Here is a 20,851-nt window from a genome sequence, read left to right on the forward strand (position 1 = left end):
GGGGGCAGGGCGGGGTCGTCCCGCGCGTGCGCCGAGCGGGCGGCACGCCGGCGGAGCCCGCGTCGGGGGGCGGGGCGGGTCATGGCGCCTGCGCGCGCGCGCGGCGCCGGCGGGAGCGCGCCCGTCGCAAGATGGCGGCGGCCATGCGAGCGCTGAGGGCCGCAGGTGCGCAGCGGGTGTCGGCGCGGCCCAGGCGGCAGGCGTGGCGACGCCACTAGCCCAGCCTTCAGCCTGTCTCTGCTGCCACCACCCCCGTCTTCCTCCGCCGCGTCCGACATGGATCTGTCCTTGGGCGCCGGCGCAGCGGGACCCAGCAACGTCCCGGCTTTCCTGACCAAGCTGTGGACCCTCGTGAGCGACCCGGACACCGACGCGCTCATCTGCTGGAGCCCGGTAGGCGTCGGGGCTGGCGCGAGCCCGCACGGCCCGCGGGGAGGGCTGTCGGGGAGGGGGCGTCCCCGCGTGTCCGCGCGGCCCGCCCCGCCCCCGGGATGGCGGACCCCGAGCCCGACGTCGGCTGGGACGCGCGGGCCTCGCTTCCGGGCCCGGGGCGGGGGCTGCGGCGGGGCGGCCCTGGGGCTGCGCGCGGGCGGCGGGCGCGAGGCGCCGCGACCCGGCCCCCCCCCCCCCCCCGCTCGTCCCGGCGGGGCGGCGCCCGCCCGCCGCGGTTGCCTGGCAGCGGGCTGTGTACAGCGGCCACCCCGCGGCCACCCGCCGCTCCCGCGGGCCGAGGCCCCGGCTGGCGGGGAGCTGAGAGTGCAGGCTGCGTCCTGGCCGGGACGCGGCTCCCCGCGGGGCAGAGCGCGGCGGAGGGGCGGACACGGGCTGGGCGCCCCCAGATCCGCTTGACGTCCCGCAGCCAGAGCCAGAGCCTCGGGCTTGTCGCGCAGCCCCTAGGATGAACAAGCCTGAGCGGAAGCTGGCCCAGCTGGAGGCAGGCCCTCTGCCTGGCTTCTGTGTGCTTGAGAGTGCTTGGGAGTAAGAGGGAAAACTAGAAATCACTTAGCTTCACTTTCACTCACACCTGGACTCCGTGAGCTGCGCCTGAAAATGGGGGAGCATTGTGTGTTCCCCGAGGCAAACTTCTTCTCAGAGCAAATGACACCACGTACCACCTTTCTGCATTCCTTGGTGCTGTCCCCGAGCAGCTTTTGCTCAAGGATAGGTCTTACTACTTGGAACCACAGCACCACTTCCGGTTTCTAAGTGGTTAATTGGAGGTAAGAGTTTCATGGACTTTCCTGCCTGAGTTGGCTTTGAACTGTGATCCCCAGATCTCAATCTCCTCAGTAATCAGGATTACAGACATGAGCCGCCAGCATCCTCTAGAATATTCTAAACTCCATCCCATTAGGAAGACCAACCTGCTGGTGTTTCTGCTTACAGAGTATGAGATGTGTGGGAGAAGGACCCACAGGATGTATAGGGAAGGCCTCTGAGCAGGAAGCACAAAGGCAAATCACCTGTGGGATCTTGTTGAGAGCTGAGCAGAAGTGCTCACTTCTGCCTGGCCTGGACAAAGCAGCTGTGGCAAGGAGGGCTGATGTTGATTTCACACATGACAATGGGGAGTGCACAGTACAAAAACCAAGGTCTGGCTTAGAAGTGGAAGGAAGCCCTTCTCCATGCTGAGCAAGTGTGGCAGAGCTTCTTGGAGTTTGCTGCTTCAGGAGGTCCTGGAGTCCACTCTCAGATTCTACGTGATCCCCAAAACACTCTCTCTGCTTGACTGAGGATGGTGGCTGATTCTCAAGGCGAAGTACTTAGGGAGAGCTTGCCTAGCTAGATCAGGTCTACTTCTGTGTAGCCCTGACACGAGGACGCAGAACTTGCCACCACACGGACCCCAGCCTTGTGTCTGTTTCCCCTGATAGGAAGATTCTGAAGTAATACAGGTATTCCCTCTGGGAGATCCTGGAGGATGGTGCAGCTGCAGTGGGGAGTTCCATTTAGTGACCATAGGTAACTCTGTGCTTGGACCTGGTTGGTCATTCCCACCTGGAGTCAAAGGTGTCCCCAGATCCAGTACCTGGAAGTGTACATTGAAGGGCTGAATGCCTAGTTAAATAGATTGTGAGACCTGGGCCGCCTCTGCTACAACCCTGCACAGAACCTTCAATCCCTGGCTTCCTTCCCTTGGTGCAGAGGCTCTTCTGTTCCCCAAATAAGCCTCTTCCTGGGAGGGGAAGGCTCTGGAGAGCTGCAGCCTTTATGAGCTGCAAGAATAGGAAAAATGTCCAAACTAACCGAAACTTTGTGTGCTTTTCACTCTGATGGTGTGGTTCCAATACTGCTTGGGTCATTTTATTCAGCCTTGTTTTAAAAGATCCAAAGGAAGCCTGAGCAGCAGTCTCAATTATCTCCCTGGATGGAGAGGGGAAGTATGATTTTTTTTCTTATTTAAATTTTTCTTCTAGTTCTCAAAGATGAATATACATTCATAATCAAAAGGAGATGTTTCAGACCTGTTAATTAGCCAATGAGTCACGGTCCAATCGATCTAAAAAGAGCCAGACCTGACCCCACTGACCCCTTGCTTATAACCGAGGTTGATTGTGGTGCTCAGCCTCAGAAGCTGCCTGGGTACTTGAGAGCGAGGCTCAGGGCTGCAAAATGTGTGCCACTGAACATGAAGGTAAGAGCATGGCTCCAAGATCAGAGATAAGATATAGGGAGGTATTAGGTACAAAATTTGGCTGGGAGTGTGGCCTAGTGGTAGAGTGCTTGCCTAGCATGCATGAAGACCCGGGTTCAATTCCTCAGTACCACAAACATAGAAAAAAGCCGGAAGTGGGGCTGGGAGATTGGCCTAGTGGTAAGGTGCTTACCTAGCATGCTGAAGACCTCGTTCAGTTCCTTTGGAAAAGCTGGAAGTGCTGCTGTGGCTCAAGTAGTAGAGCGCTAGCCTTGGAGAAAAGAAAAAGAGCCCAAGGACAGTGCTCAGACCCTGAGTTCCTGTCCCAGGACTGGGGGGGGTGGGGGGGAGAAAAAGCTAGAAGTGATGCTGTGGCTCAAGTGAAGAGCGCTATCCTTGAGAAAGCCCAAGGATGGTATTCAGGCCCTGAGTTCAAGCCCCAGGGCTGGAAAAAAGAAAAGGCACTGTGGCTCAAGTGGGGGAATATAAGCCTTGAGCAAAAAAAAGCTCAGGGACAGTGCCCAGGCCTTGAACTGGCTAATAAATAAAGACATTGGCTTTTAAGGCCCACCCCACCCTTCAGCAGCCTTAACAGCAAGGAAGAGCCTCCTTAAAATTGGATTCCTAAGGCACCTCTTGATCCTCAGCCTAGTCTTAGCCTGGAGATAATTCTCTTTGAGGGAGGAAGAACAATGCTGTAGGTTGAGGCCCCTGATATGAAAGAGACAGTGACCAAAGGCGGCAGCCAGTCACTGTGAAAGGCCTGCGCTCGGGGCAGACTACAGGGCAGAGCTGTCCCTCCGGTCTTCCTCATGAAATCACATCAGGTATTCCAAAGCAGCATCCTTACCCATGGATAATCATGAAATCACATCAGGTATTCCAAAGCAGCATCCTTACCCATGGATAATGTCTGCAATTCCTGGGACAGGCAGGGCCACTCCTGTCTGGCTCTGGCAGCCAGGTGAGCTCATCTTCAGAGCCAGTAAGAACTGACAGGCCCACTAGCCCACACTTGAATACCTGGCAGTACATGCAAAGGGCTGGCGGCCACGTATCCCAGGAGCAAGCTGTGACACATGCCATAGGGTCTAGAGGCTCTAGAGCCTCTGAAAGTGCCTTGTCAGAAGCTGTATGTGATCTTCATTCAGTGTCACTGTTGTGGACAAGGTTAAGCTTCCATGCATTTATACTAGACTAACAATATGTTATGCTATATTACATACCAGTCGGGTATGTGGCATAATTTCCATTTATACTTTAAATACTGAGATTTGCCCAGCATCAGGGGCTTAGACCTATAATCCTAACTACTCAAAGGCTGAGGTCTGAGAATCAAAGCCAGTCTGGGCAGACAAATCTGTGGTTTGTTTTCCAGTGGTGGATCTTGAACTCAGGGCCAGAGCACTGTCCTTGGGTATTCTTAAGGCTAGCACTCTACCACTTGAGCCACCGTGCCATTTCCAGATTTTTCTGTGTATGTGATATCGAGGCATCAAACCCAGGGCTTCATGCGAGGCAAGCACTCTACCACTAGGCCATTCTCCTGGCCCTGAATTTATTTATTTACTTTTCAGTCGGTCATGGGGCTTGAGTTCTGGGCATGGGCATTGTCCCTGGGCTCTTCAGCCCAAGGCTACCTCTCTACCACTTGAGCCACAGTGCCACTTCCCCCGTGAAATTTTTATTTCCAATTAACTGGCGGGGGCAGGGGTGCCAGAATTACAGAAGTGACTCAAATGGTAGAGCACCAGCCATGAATGAAAAAGTTAACTCATGGATGTGAATCTTTGGGCCAAGAGCATAGCCTAGTGGCAGTGTGCTCACCTAGCAGACACATGCTCAGAAAAAGCTGGACGTGGTGCTGCGGTTCAAGTGGTAGAGTGCTAGCCTGGAACAAACAGTGTCCAGGGCAGTGCCCAGGCCCTGAGTTCAAGCCCCAGGACTGGGGCGAAGGGAAAGATGTGTAAATACTGAATTCAGTGTATATTTCAAGTTCTCCACAGTATTGTTTAAAAAAATAAACAAATATGGCCAGGCCGGGCACCAGTGGCTCATGCCTGTTGCTATTTTTTTTTTTTTTTTTTTTTTGCCAGTCCTGTGCTTGAGCTCAGGGCCTGAGCACTGTTCTTGGGTTTTCTCAAGGCTAGAGCTCTACCACTTGAGCCTCAGCACCACTTCCAGCTTTTTTCTATGTATGTGGTACCGAGGAATCGAACTCGGGTCTCCATGCATGCTAGGCAAGCACTTTAACCACTAGGCCAAACTCCCAGCCCTGCCTGTTGCTATTTAGGTTCTGAGATCTGAGGATTGAGGTTCAAAGTCTGTGAGACTCTTAGCTCAGGTAGAAGAGCCATAACCTTGAATGGAAGAACTTAGGAACAGCACCCAGGCCCAGAGTTCAAGCCCCATGAATCACAAAAAGGGGGGAAAAAAAAAAGCGAAGCAATATGATAAGACCTTGAGTTCAAACAAAATAATAGTATGCCAGGGGCCGGGAGTTTGGCCTAGTGGTAGAGTGCTTGCCTAGCATGCATGAAGACCCAGGTTCGATTCCTCGGTATCACATACATAGAAAAAAAGCCGGAAGTGGTGCTGAGGCTCAAGTGGTAGAGCTCTAGCCTTGAGAAAGTCCAAGGCCAGTGTTCAGGCCCTGGGCTCAAGCCCAGGACTGGCAAAAAAAAAAAATAATAATGATAATAGTATGCCAGGCCTGGTGGCTCACGCCTGTAATCCTACTCAGGAGGCTCAAAGCCAGCCCAGGCACAAAAGGACCTAAGACTCTTATCTCCAGTTAACCTCTAGAAAGGGAGAAGTGGGGCTTGGCTCAGGGGTAGGGTGGTAGCCCGGAGCATGCACTCTACCACTAGGTCGTCCTTCCAGCCCCTCATCCACGTCTTGGCGAAACTCAGCAGCAGAGGGATGGAAGCGGTCTTTACTAATGAGTATAAGCACATACCTGACTGTGAAGACTGAATGTGCCCTAAAGATGGGAAGAAAAGAATGTCTGCTTAATTTTGGATTAGATGCTCCAACGAAAAATAGATTTATTTCATACAGATTGAAAAGGGAGAAATATGGCCATCTCCATTCATAAATAGCATGATCATTTACTTTGAAAATCCCAAAATGTCTACAAGTAACTAGAATGAAGAGGTATATTTACTGCAATTACCTGGATGCCATTGGCTCACACCTGTAATCCTAGCTACCCAGGAGGCTGAGATTTGAGGACCATGATTTAAAGCCAGCCCAGGCAGGAGAGTCTTGAGATTTTTACCTCCAATTAACTATCAAAAAGCTGAATGTGGAGCTGTGGCTCAAGTAGTAGAGCATTGATCGTGAGCAAAATTAGGTTAAGGGAGAATGCCTAGGTCGAGTTCGAGCCCCAGGATGGGTACAAACAAAACAAAGTTACTGAAGTCACGTGATCCAGGATTGATAGACATAAGTGTACTAGCAACAAACGTTTAAAGGTTGGAGTATTTGTAGTATCAGAAAGCCCTTAGTGGCTGCTTATAAGTAAGTAGAAAGCTCAGTAGCAAGATGGGTCCTCTGAGGGAGAGGACGTGATATAACCCTTGAGGGAGGCCGGAGAGGGGCAGTGCCTCCATTCCCCACCAGGGGATGGATTGGCAGCTCCAGGCTACCCTTGAGCCAATCTCCATTCCCCCTTTCTAAAGGTTAAGTGGAGAAAAGTCCTTTTGTGCCTGGCTGGCTTTGAACCTTGATCCTGAGATCTCAGCCTCCTGAATAGCTAGGATTACAGGCGTGAGCCACCACACCTGGTATTCCCCTCTAGAACCCAGGGTAGAAGACTCTTCCTTGCCTCCTACAGCTTGTGGTGTCTGCTGTTGGCCTTTGCTGTTCCTGTGCGTTTTGAGCTGCCTGGTCTCATCTCTGCCTTTGTCATCACATGGCATTCCCCTCTGTGTTGCTGTCTACTTATAAGAACATTAATCCTGGGGCCGGGAGTTTGGCCTAGTGGTTAAAGTGCTTGCCTAGCATGCATGAAGACCCGGGTTCGATTCCTCGGTACCACATACATAGAAAAAAGCCGGAAGTGGTGCTGAGGCTCAAGTGGTAGAGCTCTAGCCTTGAGAAAGTCCAAGGACAGTGCTCAGGCCCTGAGCTCAAGCCCAGGACTGGCAAAAAAAAAAAAAGAACATTAATCCTATTGGATTAGGGGCCCTCTCTATTCCAATATAACCTCATAGTATCTAATTACATCTACAACAGTCCAAATAAGGTCACATTCTGAGATACTAAGGGTTAGGACTTGAGCATCTCTTTTTCCTTTTTTGTGGAGAGGAGACATTCAGTACATAAAAGCCCATAGAATAAACCTATACTATTACCCAGCATACATACCAGGAAAGCATAGCCCAAAGATACCAGCAGCTGAGATGTCAAAAGCTGTAAATTATCTGTCAAAGACTAAAGTAGCAACTGTGGAATATTTCAAGAGTTCACACCTACAATCCCAGCTATTCAGAGGCTGAAATCTGTAAGATGGCAGTTCAGCCAGGTGTAGCTGAAGAGCTCCAGCAAAGTCCAATCTCAGGGGTAGGTGGTAACCTTGAGCTGAAGAGTTCAGGGAAAGTGCCCAAGCCAGTACAAGCCCCATGACCCACCAAAAAAAAAAAAAAAAGATTGCAGCTTAAAGCCAGACTGGGCAGAATAGTCTTAAGAAAATCCATCTCTAATTAGCAAAATGTTGGGCTTGGAGGCATGGATCAAGTGGTAGAGCATAAGCCATGAGTATGAGACCATGAATGTATTCATTTATAAAAGAAGCATAGGCAAAATTTAGTAAGAAAACATAACTTGTGGCGAGACACCTATAGTGGTAGTTACTCAGGAGGCTGAGATCTGAGGGTTGTGGTTCAAAGCCAGCCTGGGCACAAAAAGTCCATGAGACTCTTATCTCCAGAAAACTGGAAGTGGTACTATGGCTGAAAGGGACAGAGTGCTAGCCTTCAGCTGAAAAGCTCAGGGCCAGCACCCTGGCACAGATTTCAAGTTCCACAGCCTCAAAAAAACAAACAACAGCCACAACAACAAAAATAATCACATGATTGAAACTTCAGAACTGAAAACTAGAGTAACTACAGAACCTTGATGGAAGTCAGCAGCAAAGCGGAGATAATGGAGGAAAGTCAGTGATGCTGACTTGGTGAAATGACTTGAGTGGTCATTATCTCCAGAAAGTAGACAGAGCCTCAGAAATGTGTGGTGGAATTCCCAGGAGTCCATCCCATGTGTTCAGAGTTTGAGAAGGAAAGTAAGAAATGCAGGGGAAAATGGTTAAAAATGTATAAATTAGGCAAAAGACCAGCATATGCTGGTCACTGGTGGCTCATACCTATAATCTGAGCCATGTGGAAGACAGGGATTGGGGCGTGGTTCAGGTACCGAGAGGGGGAAGACGTCTTAACCAATGGCTGGTGTGGCAAAGCAGTGGCCATCCCAGCCACAGAGGAGGAAGTCTAAAATAGAAGACACCATCTAGGCCAGCCCAGGCGTGAGAGGAAGACCCCATTCCAAAAGTAACTGAAGCCAGCCAGGAGCCAATGGCTCACGCCTGCAACCCTAGCTTCTCAGGAAGCTAAGGTACAAGGATTGTGGTTCAAAGCCAGCTAGGCAGGAAAGTCCATGACACCACCAAAACCCCCTAAAGTGGAGCTGTGGTTCAAGTGCTAGAATGCTAGTCTTGAACGAAAAACTAAAGGACAGCACTTAGGCCCTGAGTTCAAGCCCCAGTACAGGTATCAAAAAATAACTAAAGTAAAAGTCTGAATCATGGCTCAAAAAATGGTAGAAAGCCTGCCTATATATGGCCCCTGAATTCAGCTGATGGTCCATGCCCGCAATCCTGCCTATTCAGGAGGCTGAGGTCTAAGGATTGCGGTTCAAAGCCACCCAGGCACAAAAGTCTGTGAGACTCCAGTTAACCACCAGAAAACCAGAAGTGGTGCTGTGGCTCAACTGGTAGAGCACCACCCTTGAGCTGAAAAAGCTCAGGGGTCAGCGCCCAGGCCCCAAGTTCAAGCCCCATGACTAGGAAAAATAAAAATAAAACAGTAGCCAAGCACAGTGGCTCACACCTGTAATCCCAGCTATTCAGGAGGCTGAGATCTGAGGATCAAGGTTCAAAGCCAGCCCTGGCAAAAAAAAAAAAGGACCTGAGACTTATCTCCAGTTAACCTCTAGGAAAGGGGAAATGGGGCTGGGGCTCAAGGATAGGGCTGTGTCCTTGAGCTCAAGAGCTCAGAGACAGCACCCAGACCCAGAGTTCAAGTCCCATAACTGACACCCTCTTCCCCCCCCAAAAAAAAAACCTGAGATCTGAGGATCAAGGGTCAAAGTTAGACCAGACCAAAAAAATAATAATCTGCGAGTGTGTCTCCAGTTAATCAGCAAAAGTGTTGGGACTATAGGTTTGGCTTGAGTGGGTAGATTGCCAGCCATAAATAAAAAAGCCAAGTGAAGCCGGCGCGGTGGCTCTTACCTGTAATCCTGGCTGTTCAGGAGGCAGAGATCTGAGGATTGCAGTTCAAAGCCAGCCCAGGCCGGAAGTCTGTCTGTGAGACTCTGATCTCCAGTTAACCACTAGAAACCAGAAGTGGCTCTGTGGCTCAAGGGGTAGGGTGGTAGCCTTGACTGAAGAGCTCAGGGACAGTGCCCAGGCCCAGACTTCAAACCCCATGACCAACCCCCCCCCCCCCAAAAAAAAAAGCCAAGTGAGGGGCTGGGAAGGTGTCTCAATGATAGAGTGCTTACCTCACATGCATGAAGCCCTGGGTTCAATTCCCCACTACCACATACACAGAGAAAGACAGAAGGGTGCTGGGGCTCAAGTGGTAGAACTCTAACCTGGATTCCAAGGAGGCTCCGGGACAGCCCCAGGCTACAATTAATGAAAAACATTTGATTTCTCCACATGCAAGTAAAAAGTCTCAGTAAACCTATTGAAAATTGTAAATTAGTAAGATAATTGAACCCAAAGACTTATTCAGAAAATTAATGATCTCAGTGGAAATGAAAAAAATAGAACAGATGTAAATCGCCAGTTCCAAAAGTAAAGAAGCTGTATCCCAACAGAAGCAGCAGCTTCTGCTTCTTCAGCAGTAAGAGAATGAGGAAAAACCAGGAATAATGGCAATTGAGCCAGGCTCACTTCCTTGTGTACACTGATGCAGTGAATGGTTTTCTACATTCTTTTGGCATCTTATTCGTTACCTTTTATTATTCCATTTCTTGCTGTTCTTTAAAATGCATAATCTTTTTTCTTTTCTTGCCAGTCCTGGACTTGAGCTGAGGGTCTAAGCCCTGTCTTGGACTTTCTCAAGGCCAGAGCTCTACCACTTGAGACCCAGCACCACTTCTGGCTTTTTTCTCTGTATGTGGTACCAAGGAATCGAACCCGGGTCTTCATGCATGCTAGGCAAGCACTCTACCACTAATCCAAAACTCCTGGCCCCTAAACTGCATAATTTTTTTTTTGGTCACTTGTGGGGCTTAAACTCACTCAGGTCCTGGACACTGTCCCTGAACCTCTTTGGGCTCAAAGCTATCGCTCTACCACAGCACCGCTTTGTTTTTGAGTGGTTAATTGTCGATAGAGTCTCATGGACTTTTCTACCCTAGCACATGCTAGGCAAATGCTCTGCCACCAAGCTGTACCCTAATCTCTGTGCTGTTGTGTATGGGGGAGGGAGGGAGAGAGTTGAACTCAGTCCTTGCCCATAACAGACACTAACTGCCACTCAAGCCATGCCGCAGCTGTTTTTTCCTCTCATTTTTGGAATAAGTTTTTGCCCAAACATACCTAGAGTGTGGTCCTGTGTGCACTTTCTGAGTAGTTGGGCTGACAGGCTGTGCTACTGTTTGTTTGTGTGTTGCTGTTGCTGAGTTTTATTCTGTTTTGTTTACAGTGCCCTGAATGATAGTTGAGCACTTTTACCCGGTTGAATCTGGGGTTGAATCTGGCCGGGGGGTTATTGGGTCTGAGAGTGAGGTTGTTGAATTGTTTGTGGGTTTTTTGATGTGGTGGGTAGATGGGTTTGTTGGTTAAATAGCAACAGTTTGGATTCGTCTTGGTTTGTTCTGACCAAGGAGGGCATGTCTGTGTCCCCCTGTGCTGATGGGAACTGTAGTTACCTGTGCTCTGGAGCCTGAGCCTCCCACACTGCTTCCTGTAAAGTGAACTCCAGCACGGTCCTTGCAAATGGAGTCTCCCCTGGGCAGATACTCTGGGAACTAGAGCTAGGCTAGACAGTAGCTCCTGGCGTTCTTTCAGCTCAGTGCTTCCCACTGGATGTTCCATCCCACACACTGGCAGGGGTATGAGTGGTCAAGCTGGGTTTACAGCGTGCTGGGCAGGCCTACCTGCACGTTGGGGGTAACCGTGGGGGCCATGTAGGCCCTTGGCCTAACTGCAGGAATGAGGTCTCATCACCCTGGAGTTGGAAAGGGTGAAAAACGCCGCTCCTCTCAGTGAAACCTCTGAGCCTTGTTGAAACCAAAGGGGGATCCCCTTGTGTCCCACTGTGTTTGAGTGATTCCATTGTGCAAATGCTTCTTCATTTGTTAAACTCCAGAGGCTCTAAATAAGCTTTGTGTGTTCCATTGGGGAACATTCCATGCAAGTGAAATGTGAGGATTGTAGTTCAAAGCCAGCCCAGTCAGTAAAATCTATGGGACTCTTTATCTCCAAATGAACCACCAGTAAGCCAAAAGCGGAAACACGGCAAACGGTAATGGGCCAGCCTTGAGCAAAAAAGCTAAGGGACAATGCCAGGGCCCAGAGTTTGAGCCTCAGGACCAACATCAAGGGGGAAAAATGCTTCTACAAATATCTCTACTGAAAAGGCTTTTGGGGCCGGGAGTGTGGCCTACTGATAAAGTGCTTGTCTAGCATGTATGAAGCCCTGGATTCGATTCCTCAGTACCATAGACACAGAGAAAGCAGGAAGTGGTGAGGCCCAAGTGGTAGAGCACTAGGCCTCGAGAAAGCCCAAGGACAGTGCGCAGGCCCTGAGTTCAAGCCCCAGGACTAGTAAAAAAAGAAAAGGCTTTTGACACTGGGAGAGGAGAAGCGTCTTGCTTGTGAATCTTCAGTGAGCTTCCAGACAGAGTTGAAAAGTCTTCTGGATCAGCTCCTATGAGTGTTTTCACGGCACTTGCCCTGCAGAGAGGAAGAGGAAGCAGGCAGCTCCCAGCGAGCTACTCTGCTTGAGTGCTCGCTTAGCTCCTACTAAGAGAGAGAAAAAGAGAGGGGGGGGTTATTTCTGAGCATACTGTATGTCTTGCATTGGAGACTTGGTGCCCATTTCCCAGGCTGCCTTCGTTTGGATTTTAGCCATTCTTAAGGAAAATTGGTTAATTGAGGCACAATACCCACCCTGTGTAGGGAATGTGCTCCCTTCATGAATCTAAACGCAACCACCAGGAAGAAGACCCTCCCTCTGGCTACATGGCCTCAGCCTCGGCTGAGCTCCTCCTCCCATTGGCCATGTGGAGAAGGCACCCAGGGGAGGGCAGGCTGCCTGTGGTCAGGCAGCTGTCCCCACTGCTGCAACCTGAGGCCTGCTGTGTGTCTGTCTCCTGACAGAACGGGAACAGCTTCCACGTGTTCGACCAGGGCCAGTTTGCCAAGGAGGTGCTGCCCAAGTACTTCAAACACAACAATATGGCCAGCTTCGTGCGGCAGCTCAACATGTGTAAGTGCCCACCGCGAGGGTCGTCTTCCCAGGGGTTTTAGATAACTGAGCTGTAACTCGTGAGCAACCTGGGTGGCCCCCCTCCCCACCAGTCCCAGCAGCTGAGAATTACCTGTTTCTGGAGGGGCCTTTGGGGGTATGAACTGGGGTGAGGCCCTAGCTATATTCCCACATTAGAGGGGTAGCTGTGTGAAACAGCCAAGATCGTGTGCTGTAACAGGTGGGCTCTGGCCAGAGCTGCACACAGCCCTTCTCCAGGAGGCCCCCTCACTGGCCCCAGCCCTTAGGCAGACCTGTCCTCTCCTGCCCCTGTGTATACAGATGGCTTCCGGAAAGTGGTCCACATTGAGCAGGGTGGCCTGGTCAAACCAGAGAGAGATGACACCGAGTTCCAGCACCCGTGCTTCCTGCGGGGCCAGGAGCAGCTCCTAGAGAACATCAAGAGGAAAGTAACCAGTGTGAGTCACCAGCCCTTCCTCGGAGGGGAGCAGAGCAGCCGGAGGGCGCAGCCGGAGGGCATGCCACGGGGCGCGTCTCACTGCATCCCTGCGTGTCCCTCTGACCCTCACTCCGCTTGGCCCTTCCCCTCTGTGACCCAGGCCAGGCCCCAGCTGCAGAATGGATGCTTGCTGCCGCCCAAGGCCACCTCAGATCCCTGTGTTCCTTCCCTCAGATATCCACTCTGAAAAACGAAGACATAAAGATCCGCCAGGACAGTGTCACCAAGCTCCTGACCGACGTGCAGCTGATGAAGGGGAAGCAAGAATGTATGGATTCCAAGCTCCTAGCCATGAAGCAGTAGGTCCTGCGTTCAGAGCTGGCTGCCACGGTCCTGTGGGCTTAGCTGGTGGGCAGGGCAGAGGGGCCACCGTCCCCACTCTCCCCTCCCTACAGAGCTGCTCCCAGCTGTCCTCACTGACAATCTCCAATGTAGCATGAAGCTGGAAGTCCCCCTTGCACGGACTTCTCATGACCTTTCAAGGAAGGTCAGCCTCAGCCTGCCTGGTTTTACATCAGAGGCCAGCTAGATTCTGTACACACAGGCTCCGAGTACACAGACCAGGCCTTTCAGGCCCTCTTTGAAGAGGGGCTTTAGAAGCTAGCCAGAACAATCCTCAGGCCTAGCCCCTTTGCTTCGCTCTATTTTCAGTAGCTCTTGCTCTCCTGGCATCACTCAGCACAGGGAGTTATTGTCAGCTGCCTGCACCCCAGAGCTGGGGACAGGGAGCCGTTAGTTCAAGTTCTGTACCCCACATCTGCCCCGCATGTATGCAGCCACACCACAGCCAGCCCTATACTTCCTCCTCAGTCAGGACGGGTCTGAGAACACTCCAGTAGGCAATGCAATGCATGCATGGCTGAGAAACTGGGACAGGCAAAACTTAGGGCTCTTCTCACACATTTTGGGGGCAAGAATCACCCTCAGCTTCTGTAACAGGTCCTTTTAACTCCTGTGTGGTGGAAGGCTCAGGGCGAGGACACACCTACAGATTGCTAGGTAGACATAGCCTTTAAGGATGTGGCCAGGAGGGTCATCTCTTTCGAAAGACATTCATGGGCGGTTTTGCAGCCTCCCAGAGCAGCAAAAGTGTGTTACAGCTAGGCACGGTGGCTCACGCCTGCCACCCTAGCTACTCAAGGGGCTGAGATCTGAGGATCGCTGTTCAAAGCCACCCAGGCAGACAACTATATATATTTTTTTGGGGGGGGTGGGTCATGTGACTTGAACTCTGGGCCTGGGCACTGTCTCTGAGCTCTTCAGCTCAAGGGTACTACCCTACTCCTTGAGCCACAGCACCCTTCCCATTTTCTAGAGGTTAATTGGAGATGAGAGTCTCCTGGTCTTTAAGTTACTGGGCTGGCTTTGAACCGCAATCCTCAGATCTCAGCCTCCTGAGTAGCTAGGATTATAAGCGTGAGCCACCGCGTCCAGCTTCCATGAGGTTTTTATCTCCAATTAACCAGCAAAAGGCCAGAAGTAGAGCTGTGACTCAACTGGTAGCGTACCACTCTTGAGCAAAAAGCCAAGCAAGAGCAGGAAGAGCTGACTTTAAGCCCCAGTATGAGCAAACACCCACGAAGAAAGGAAAGTATGTAGCAGTACTTCCTGAATGAGGATGGTCCTTCCCCCGCCCCGCCCTGCCAGGAGGGGACTGTTCCATAGAACAGTCAAGGCTGCCCGGGGGCGCTGTGGCTCGTGCCTGTCATCCTACCTACTCAGGAGACTGAGATCTAAGGATCAAGGTTCAAAGCCAGCCCAGGCACAAAAGGACCTGAGATGAGACTTTTAACTCCAATTAACCTCTAGAAAATGGGAAGTGGGGCTTCACTCAAGGGTAGAGCAGTAACCTTGAGCTAAAGAGCTCAGGGACAGCATCCCAGCTGAGTTCAAGCCCCATGACCCACCAGAAAAAAAAAAGAAGAGTCGAGGCTTGCTGGTGTACCCCAAGCTACCTGCAGGACACCCCCCATGTTTTGCTCTGCTGCTTTCTGAAGCCCGGTCCCTTCGACTTCAGTGGGGACAGACATGACGGGTGGGTGGTTGAGGCCTCCACGAGAGTTCAGCTAGCACTGATGGCAAGATCAATACTGGTAAAGTACGCAAACCTTGCTTGTGCTCTGCTTCGGTCACAATCCAACTCCAACAGACTCTTTTTCTGGTCCTGGGAACTTCAAGGCCTTGCTCAGCTTTTTTCCACTCATAACTAATGCTCTATCACTTGGATTTTTTTTTTTTGGTGGTGGTGGTTTTATTTTTATTTTGTCTTGATTTTGTTAGTGTGGGGCTTGAACTCTTGGCCTAGGTGTTGTCTCTGAGCTCTTTTGCTCAAGACTAGTACTCTGCCTCTTTAAGGCACAGCTGTACTCTGGTTTTTTTCTGTTTCGTTTTTTTTTGTTTTGTTTTGTTTTTTTTGCCAGTCCTGGGCTTGAGCTCAGGGCCTGAGCACTGTCCTTGGGCTTTCTTCAAGGCTAGTGTTCTACCCTGAGCCACTGCACCACTTCTGGCTTTTTCTATGTATGTGGTACCAAGGAATCGAACCTGGGTATTCGTGCATGCTAGGCAAGCACTCTACCACTAGGCCAAACTCCTGGTCCCTGAACTCTGGTTTTTTGAGTTGGTTAATTCAAGATAAAAATCTCTCAAGGACTTTGCCTGGGCTGACTGGCTTTTCACTGCAATCTCAGATCTCAGCCTCCTGGAGTAGCTAGAATTACAGTTGTGAGCCACCAGCACATAGTTAATGCTCTGTCACTTGAGCTACGCCTTTTTTAGGGGAGTAGGGAGGGGTGATGTACACAGGGGTTACAGTTATATTCATCAGGTAGTGGGTACATTACTTCTTGAACATTGTTACCCCTTTCTATGTTTTTCTCCTGCTTTCTCTTCCCCCACCCTCTCCCACTCAAGCTACACTTTCAAGTCCAGCTTTTTTACTTGTTAATCAGATAAAAGTCAGGTTTTACTGTGGTTTGAACCTTGGTCCTGAGATCATAGCCTCCTGAACAGCTAGGGTTATAGGTCTGGTTACTGACATCATTCTTGTATATACATGCGCCAATCCTGGGGTTTGCTCAAGATTACCATTCTACTACTTGAGCCACAGTTCTACTTTGTTTTTGTTTTTGGTTTTTTTTGTGCTTAATTGGAGATAAATGTCTCATGGACTTTCCTACCCAGGCTGGCTTCAAACCACAGTCTTCAGATCTTAACCTCTTGAGCAGCTAAGATTACACATGTGAGCCACAAGCACCCATCTACTTTCAGATTTTTCCTGCCAGATTAGCTTTGAACCTAGATCCTGAGGTCCCAGCCTCCTGACTCACTAGAATTACAGGCATGAGCCCCGGTACCTATCTCCACTAGACCATTTTCCCCTGCAGATACAGTGGAGCGGAGGACCTGGTCCAGCCCCACCTCCCGTCCTCATCCCTCCCCATTTCTCTGTGCCTTCCTGGGGGGGGGGGGGGATCTGGGGCCCCACTGACTCTGGTGTGTTGCAGCGAAAATGAGGCCCTCTGGCGAGAGGTGGCCAGCCTGCGGCAGAAGCATGCACAGCAGCAGAAAGTTGTCAATAAGGTAGGCAGGGCTGGTGGCAGGGGAGGCTCCCTCCACAGGGGGTCAGGGTGACTGTGTCCTTTCTGCTCTACAGCTCATTCAGTTCCTGATCTCACTGGTGCAGTCAAACCGGATCCTGGGGGTGAAGAGAAAGATGTGAGGCTCTGGGAATGCCTGTACTGCTTGCTCAAGGCCTCCGCCATCTGTCTCCTCGGCCTGCTGTGTTTTGGGCACCCTCAAGACCCAACACAGGCGGCTGACTCTTGCTCCCTCCCTGCAGCCCCCTGATGTTGAGTGACAGCAGCTCAGCACACTCTGTGCCCAAGTATAGCCGGCAGTACTCCTTAGAGCATGTTCATGGCCCAGGCCCATACTCGGTGAGCACCAGGCTTCTTGGGGCTGACACCAGGTGTGCATGGAGGATCTGTGTGGCTTTGGCTGCCTGCCACAGGCTTACTCTGCATATGAACTCTGTCTCTGATTGCAGACTCCATCCCCAGCCTACAGCAGCTCCAGCCTCTATACCCCAGATGCCGTCACCAGCTCTGGACCCATAATCTCCGACATCACTGAGCTGGCTCCTGCCAGCCCCTTGGCCTCCCCAGGCAGGAGTTTAGACAAGAGGTGGGGCCGCAGTGCTCTGAGCCCTCCTGCCCCTGTGGTCCCAGGGTGGAGGAGGGAGTGGGTGGGGCAGCCGGAGGCTCCTCCTAACATCCCTGTGTGTCCAGCAGCCCCCTGGTGCGTGTCAAGGAGGAGCCCCCCAGCCCACCTCAGACCCTCCGAGTGGAGGAGGCGAGGCCTGGACACCCATCCACTGTGGACACCCCTTTGTCCCCAACTGCCCTCATCGATTCCATCCTGCAAGAGAACGAACCTACCCCCGCTGCCTCAACCACAGCCCCTGTGGATACCAGAGCCCACAACCCTGCCTGCTTATCCTCCACCCCTGACAAGTGCCTAAGTGTAGCCTGCTTGGACAAGTGAGTACTGTGCCCGGTCCAGCCCTTAGACTTCCAGCCCAAGCCTTTGCTCAGGCCGCTCTGGAGGCTGGTAAATCGCCACGTGCTAAGTGTGTGAGCTTTGCTTGGTGTAAGTAGCGTGAATTCATTCCCCAAAACTCAAAAGAGTAGAGGCTAGAGAAGATAAGTACCAAATCACTGTAGCCCCAGGACCGCAGGAGCCAAGAGCAGGGCAGGGCAGGTTGAGTGGCCTTTTGTAACATCCTGGGAGTCCTTGCCTCTGGGCCACCCTTGGCACTGCCATCCTCCTCTCCTGCAGTTGGCTACAAGGTCCTTCCATCTGCCAGGCTTCCTAAACCTGGGGCCGGAGATGGTGAGCCAGGACCACCTTCACCAGCGCTCAGCCAATCTTAGAGGCTGAGTAAGCGAGGACGGTGGGCACGGACCCCCCGGCCCCCGCCTGCAATGGGGGGGGGGCTCTTGTCTTTGTATCTTGCAGTTTGGCTCGTGCTCCACAGATGTCTGGGGCCGCCCGCCTCTTCCCCTGCCCCTCTTCTTCCTTCCCGCATGGCCGAGTCCAGCCAGGGTTAGCGCTGCTCCCTCTGGTGGGGGAGGAGGGCTCTTCCAGAGCTCAGGCCCCTCCAGCAGCCTGGACCAGACTTCAGCCTGACATATCACTACTCTTCCCCCTGGTGAAGAGCAACCCAGGGGAGGGCCTCACAGGCTCTGCTTCTTCTCCGACTCCCCAGGGCACGGTCCAGTGGCTGTGGTCAAGACAAAGCCCCACCTGGCCTGGCCATCCGTGCAAGGCAGGATCTGGCTGCTGTCCCGGGCTTCCTCTGGGAATGTGCTGGGCCCCAAGGCACCCACAGAACCAGCCCAACTGCTTACCCTTGGTTCAGGGGACCCCAAGCGGTCCTAGGGGAGACACCCCCAGAAAGGCAGCCTTTTTTTCCCCTCATTACTCCCCTCTAACTGCAATGGCAAGACATTGTCAAGCACTGATACTACCCCTCCCATTCCTAGACCTGAATCCCTTCCTCCTCCATCCTTTCCCCTGTCCTACCACCAAGGCCCCACAGGCCTGACAGCAGCACGACTCCCCCTGAGCCAAGCTACACGCCACCCTCAGCAGCCCGGGAGGACCTGAAGCTCACCCATGCCTCTTCCAGGCTGTTGGCCCACACCGTCCCACAGGCCCACGCTGACAGCCAGAGGGGCCTTACAGGGAGACACAGCCAGAGGGGAGCCCTTCTCCAGCCCGTGTGTGGCTGGGCAGGGGCACTGGTTCACCTCCCCATTAACTCCGGGTCAGGAATGAACTCAGTGACCACTTGGATGCCATGGACTCCAACCTGGACCACCTACAGACCATGCTGACCAGCCATGGCTTCAGTGTAGACACCAGCGCCCTGCTCGACGTGAGTCTGGTCTGCCCCACCGCCCCGCCCTGCCCCGCCCCACCCGGACTACAGGCCGGCCCTGACTTCCCTCCCTCCTTTGCAGCTGTTCAGCCCCTCGGTGACCATGCCCGACATGAGCCTGCCTGACCTTGACAGCAGCCTGACCAGCGTGCGTAGGCGGGCAGGGCGGGGGGCGGGGGAGCTTAGCCGCAGCCCTCACTGGGTCCCTCTTCCACACAGATTCAGGAGCTCCTGTCTCCCCCAGAGCCCCCCAGGTCTCTTGAGGCCGAGAACAGCACCCCTGACTCAGGTGAGTGAATCCCAGAGCCCCACTCCCCGCCTCCACTCCCTTCCCCTCTTCTTCCCATCTCCTGGTCCTTACCCACAGGGAAGCAGCTGGTACACTATACTGCTCAACCCCTGTTTCTGCTGGACCCCGATGCTGTGGACACCGGGAGCAGTGACCTGCCTGTGCTCTTTGAGCTGGGGGACGGGTCCTACTTCTCTGAAGGGGACGACTACACCGATGACCCCACCATCTCCCTGCTGACGGGCTCTGAGCCCCCCAAAGCCAAGGATCCCACTGTTTCCTAGAGGCCCCCAGCCAGCCTGTGGCCTCCTCCCACACTAACCCCAGGGCAGGGCTGGCCCTGGGGAGACAAGCGGTCCTAGGGCAGCAGCCTTTGCTGCCTCCGTAGCTCAGAGAGGAAGCGAGGGGCGTCTCAGAGTTCACACCTGCTGCCTTCACCCCAGCCCTGCGTCCCCTGGCGTGGTTGGGGCTTGCTTCATAGCCACACGTGGACTCGACCCTGCAGGTTGTTCAGAGAATTGTATTTTGGATTTTTATATGAGGGTCCTCCTTTTCCCCTTCACAGAGAGTATATACACACAAATAAACAGACAGGATAGCAGAGCTCTATGAACGGACACGCTCTGGGCAGTGCATTGTGTGTGCTTCCTCGTGGTTGAGGATTAGGGAGAGATCTCTAGACCTGGGCTGTCTTGACCGCAGAGGCCCCATGACCACCGTGTCCAGCAGGCCCACCTGACGCCAAGACTGTTAGATACTTAGTCAGCTTTTATTGAGTGGACCCTGGTTACCAATAGGAGCGTTCCCCTCCCCCCACCAAGGATCTACCTTCCCAAGGCATGTCTATTCAGAGCAAGGGGCATAGGTGGGCACATTGGCTTTATCTCTGCAGAGCTGCCTCGTGTCCAGAAGTGTTAGGCAACTGTCTACCGCAGGAGCAGGGCCAGAGCCAGCCTAAGTTTCTGGCAGATGAGCAGGTGACCTCACAGCCACTGTGGGCAATAGAACGTGCCTGGTCTGGGTCAGGCTGTCCTGGCTAGGGGATGGGAGGGGGAAGGCAGGTCCTAGACCCCCCTGTCCCCGAGAACTGGTCCCCTACCATCCTAGCACGTCAGGATTGCCACGGCCACCGGGCAGTCGAGATCTGCAGTGCTGTCTGTATGCACACACAAGTGCAGGACTCCGTGGAGCCAGCTCCCAGACAGCCTGCCCTGACCCCAACACTGCCGTAATACGGGGTTGGAGGGCCACCGACAGGCTAAGCAGGTCGCTGGCGAGGCAGCACAGCGCCAAGACCACCTGCCCAGCAGACACCCACCTCATCAGGCCACAGCGAGCAGTGTTTAAATGGCAGAAGAAAAGGGGGTAGGGAATGTTAGGCTGCCTCTTCCTCCTGGCCTCTGTCCCCTGACTTGCAGGGGACAGGGTATAGGGACAAGGCATCCCTCAGATGTCACAGGGCTCTTCCCCTTTACCACAGATTGGGTGGGAAAGGTGGGTGGGGGCAGGGCTCCAGCATACAGGAAAATGATTGTTCTGGAAGGTGACCTGGTCAGCCCACCTTACTGAGCAGGCCCATTGATTGCAGGAAGCCCAGGAGACTGATGGCCAGGGAGGCCCATTTTCCACTGAGATCAGCAGGACAAGTGGTACTTCAGCTGGCCTGTAGCCTATTCTGCAGCTAAGCAGTCTCACACAACCCAGAAGAACATGGGTTCACAAAATGGCTGCACAGGAGCCAGGAGTTTGGCCTAGTGGTAGA

General features: G+C 52.7%; 1 protein-coding gene across 5 annotated transcripts; it reads left to right on the forward strand.

Annotated features, from left to right (window-relative positions):
- Positions 1-119: 119 nt before the first annotated feature.
- Hsf1 (heat shock transcription factor 1) lies at positions 120-19,706 on the forward strand. 5 transcript variants are annotated; one of them, XM_090339582.1, is made up of 14 exons: positions 120-393; positions 12,252-12,360; positions 12,682-12,818; positions 13,034-13,158; positions 16,363-16,438; positions 16,512-16,573; positions 16,698-16,794; positions 16,905-17,041; positions 17,146-17,397; positions 17,876-17,962; positions 18,692-18,797; positions 18,883-18,948; positions 19,020-19,089; positions 19,168-19,706. In XM_090339582.1, the coding sequence occupies exons 1-14, from the start codon at positions 277-279 to the stop codon at positions 19,371-19,373; spliced, it is 1,647 nt and encodes a 548-aa protein (XP_090195708.1). In that variant the 5' UTR covers positions 120-276; the 3' UTR covers positions 19,374-19,706. The 5 variants fall into 5 exon arrangements, with proteins under 5 accessions (XP_090195708.1, XP_090195709.1, XP_090195711.1 ...); XM_090339583.1 differs by having other exon boundaries at positions 17,149-17,397; XM_090339585.1 differs by having other exon boundaries at positions 19,176-19,335.
- The last annotated feature ends 1,145 nt before the right edge of the window (positions 19,707-20,851 follow it).

The sequence above is a fragment of the Megascapheus bottae genome, chromosome 9 (genome assembly GCF_031878675.1).
Source record: "Megascapheus bottae isolate mThoBot1 chromosome 9, mThoBot2.hap1, whole genome shotgun sequence".
NCBI classification, from domain to species: domain Eukaryota; kingdom Metazoa; phylum Chordata; class Mammalia; order Rodentia; family Geomyidae; genus Megascapheus; species Megascapheus bottae.

Bases quoted from the DNA above. Each gene is read 5' to 3' on its own strand.
- Hsf1 (XM_090339582.1), top strand. From the start codon at position 277: ATGGATCTGTCCTTGGGCGCCGGCGCAGCGGGACCCAGCAACGTCCCG. The intron at 13,159-16,362 runs GTAGGTCCTGCG...GGTGTGTTGCAG, and splicing joins AAGCTCCTAGCCATGAAGCA to CGAAAATGAGGCCCTCTGGC. The intron at 18,949-19,019 runs GTGCGTAGGCGG...TCTTCCACACAG, and splicing joins TTGACAGCAGCCTGACCAGC to ATTCAGGAGCTCCTGTCTCC.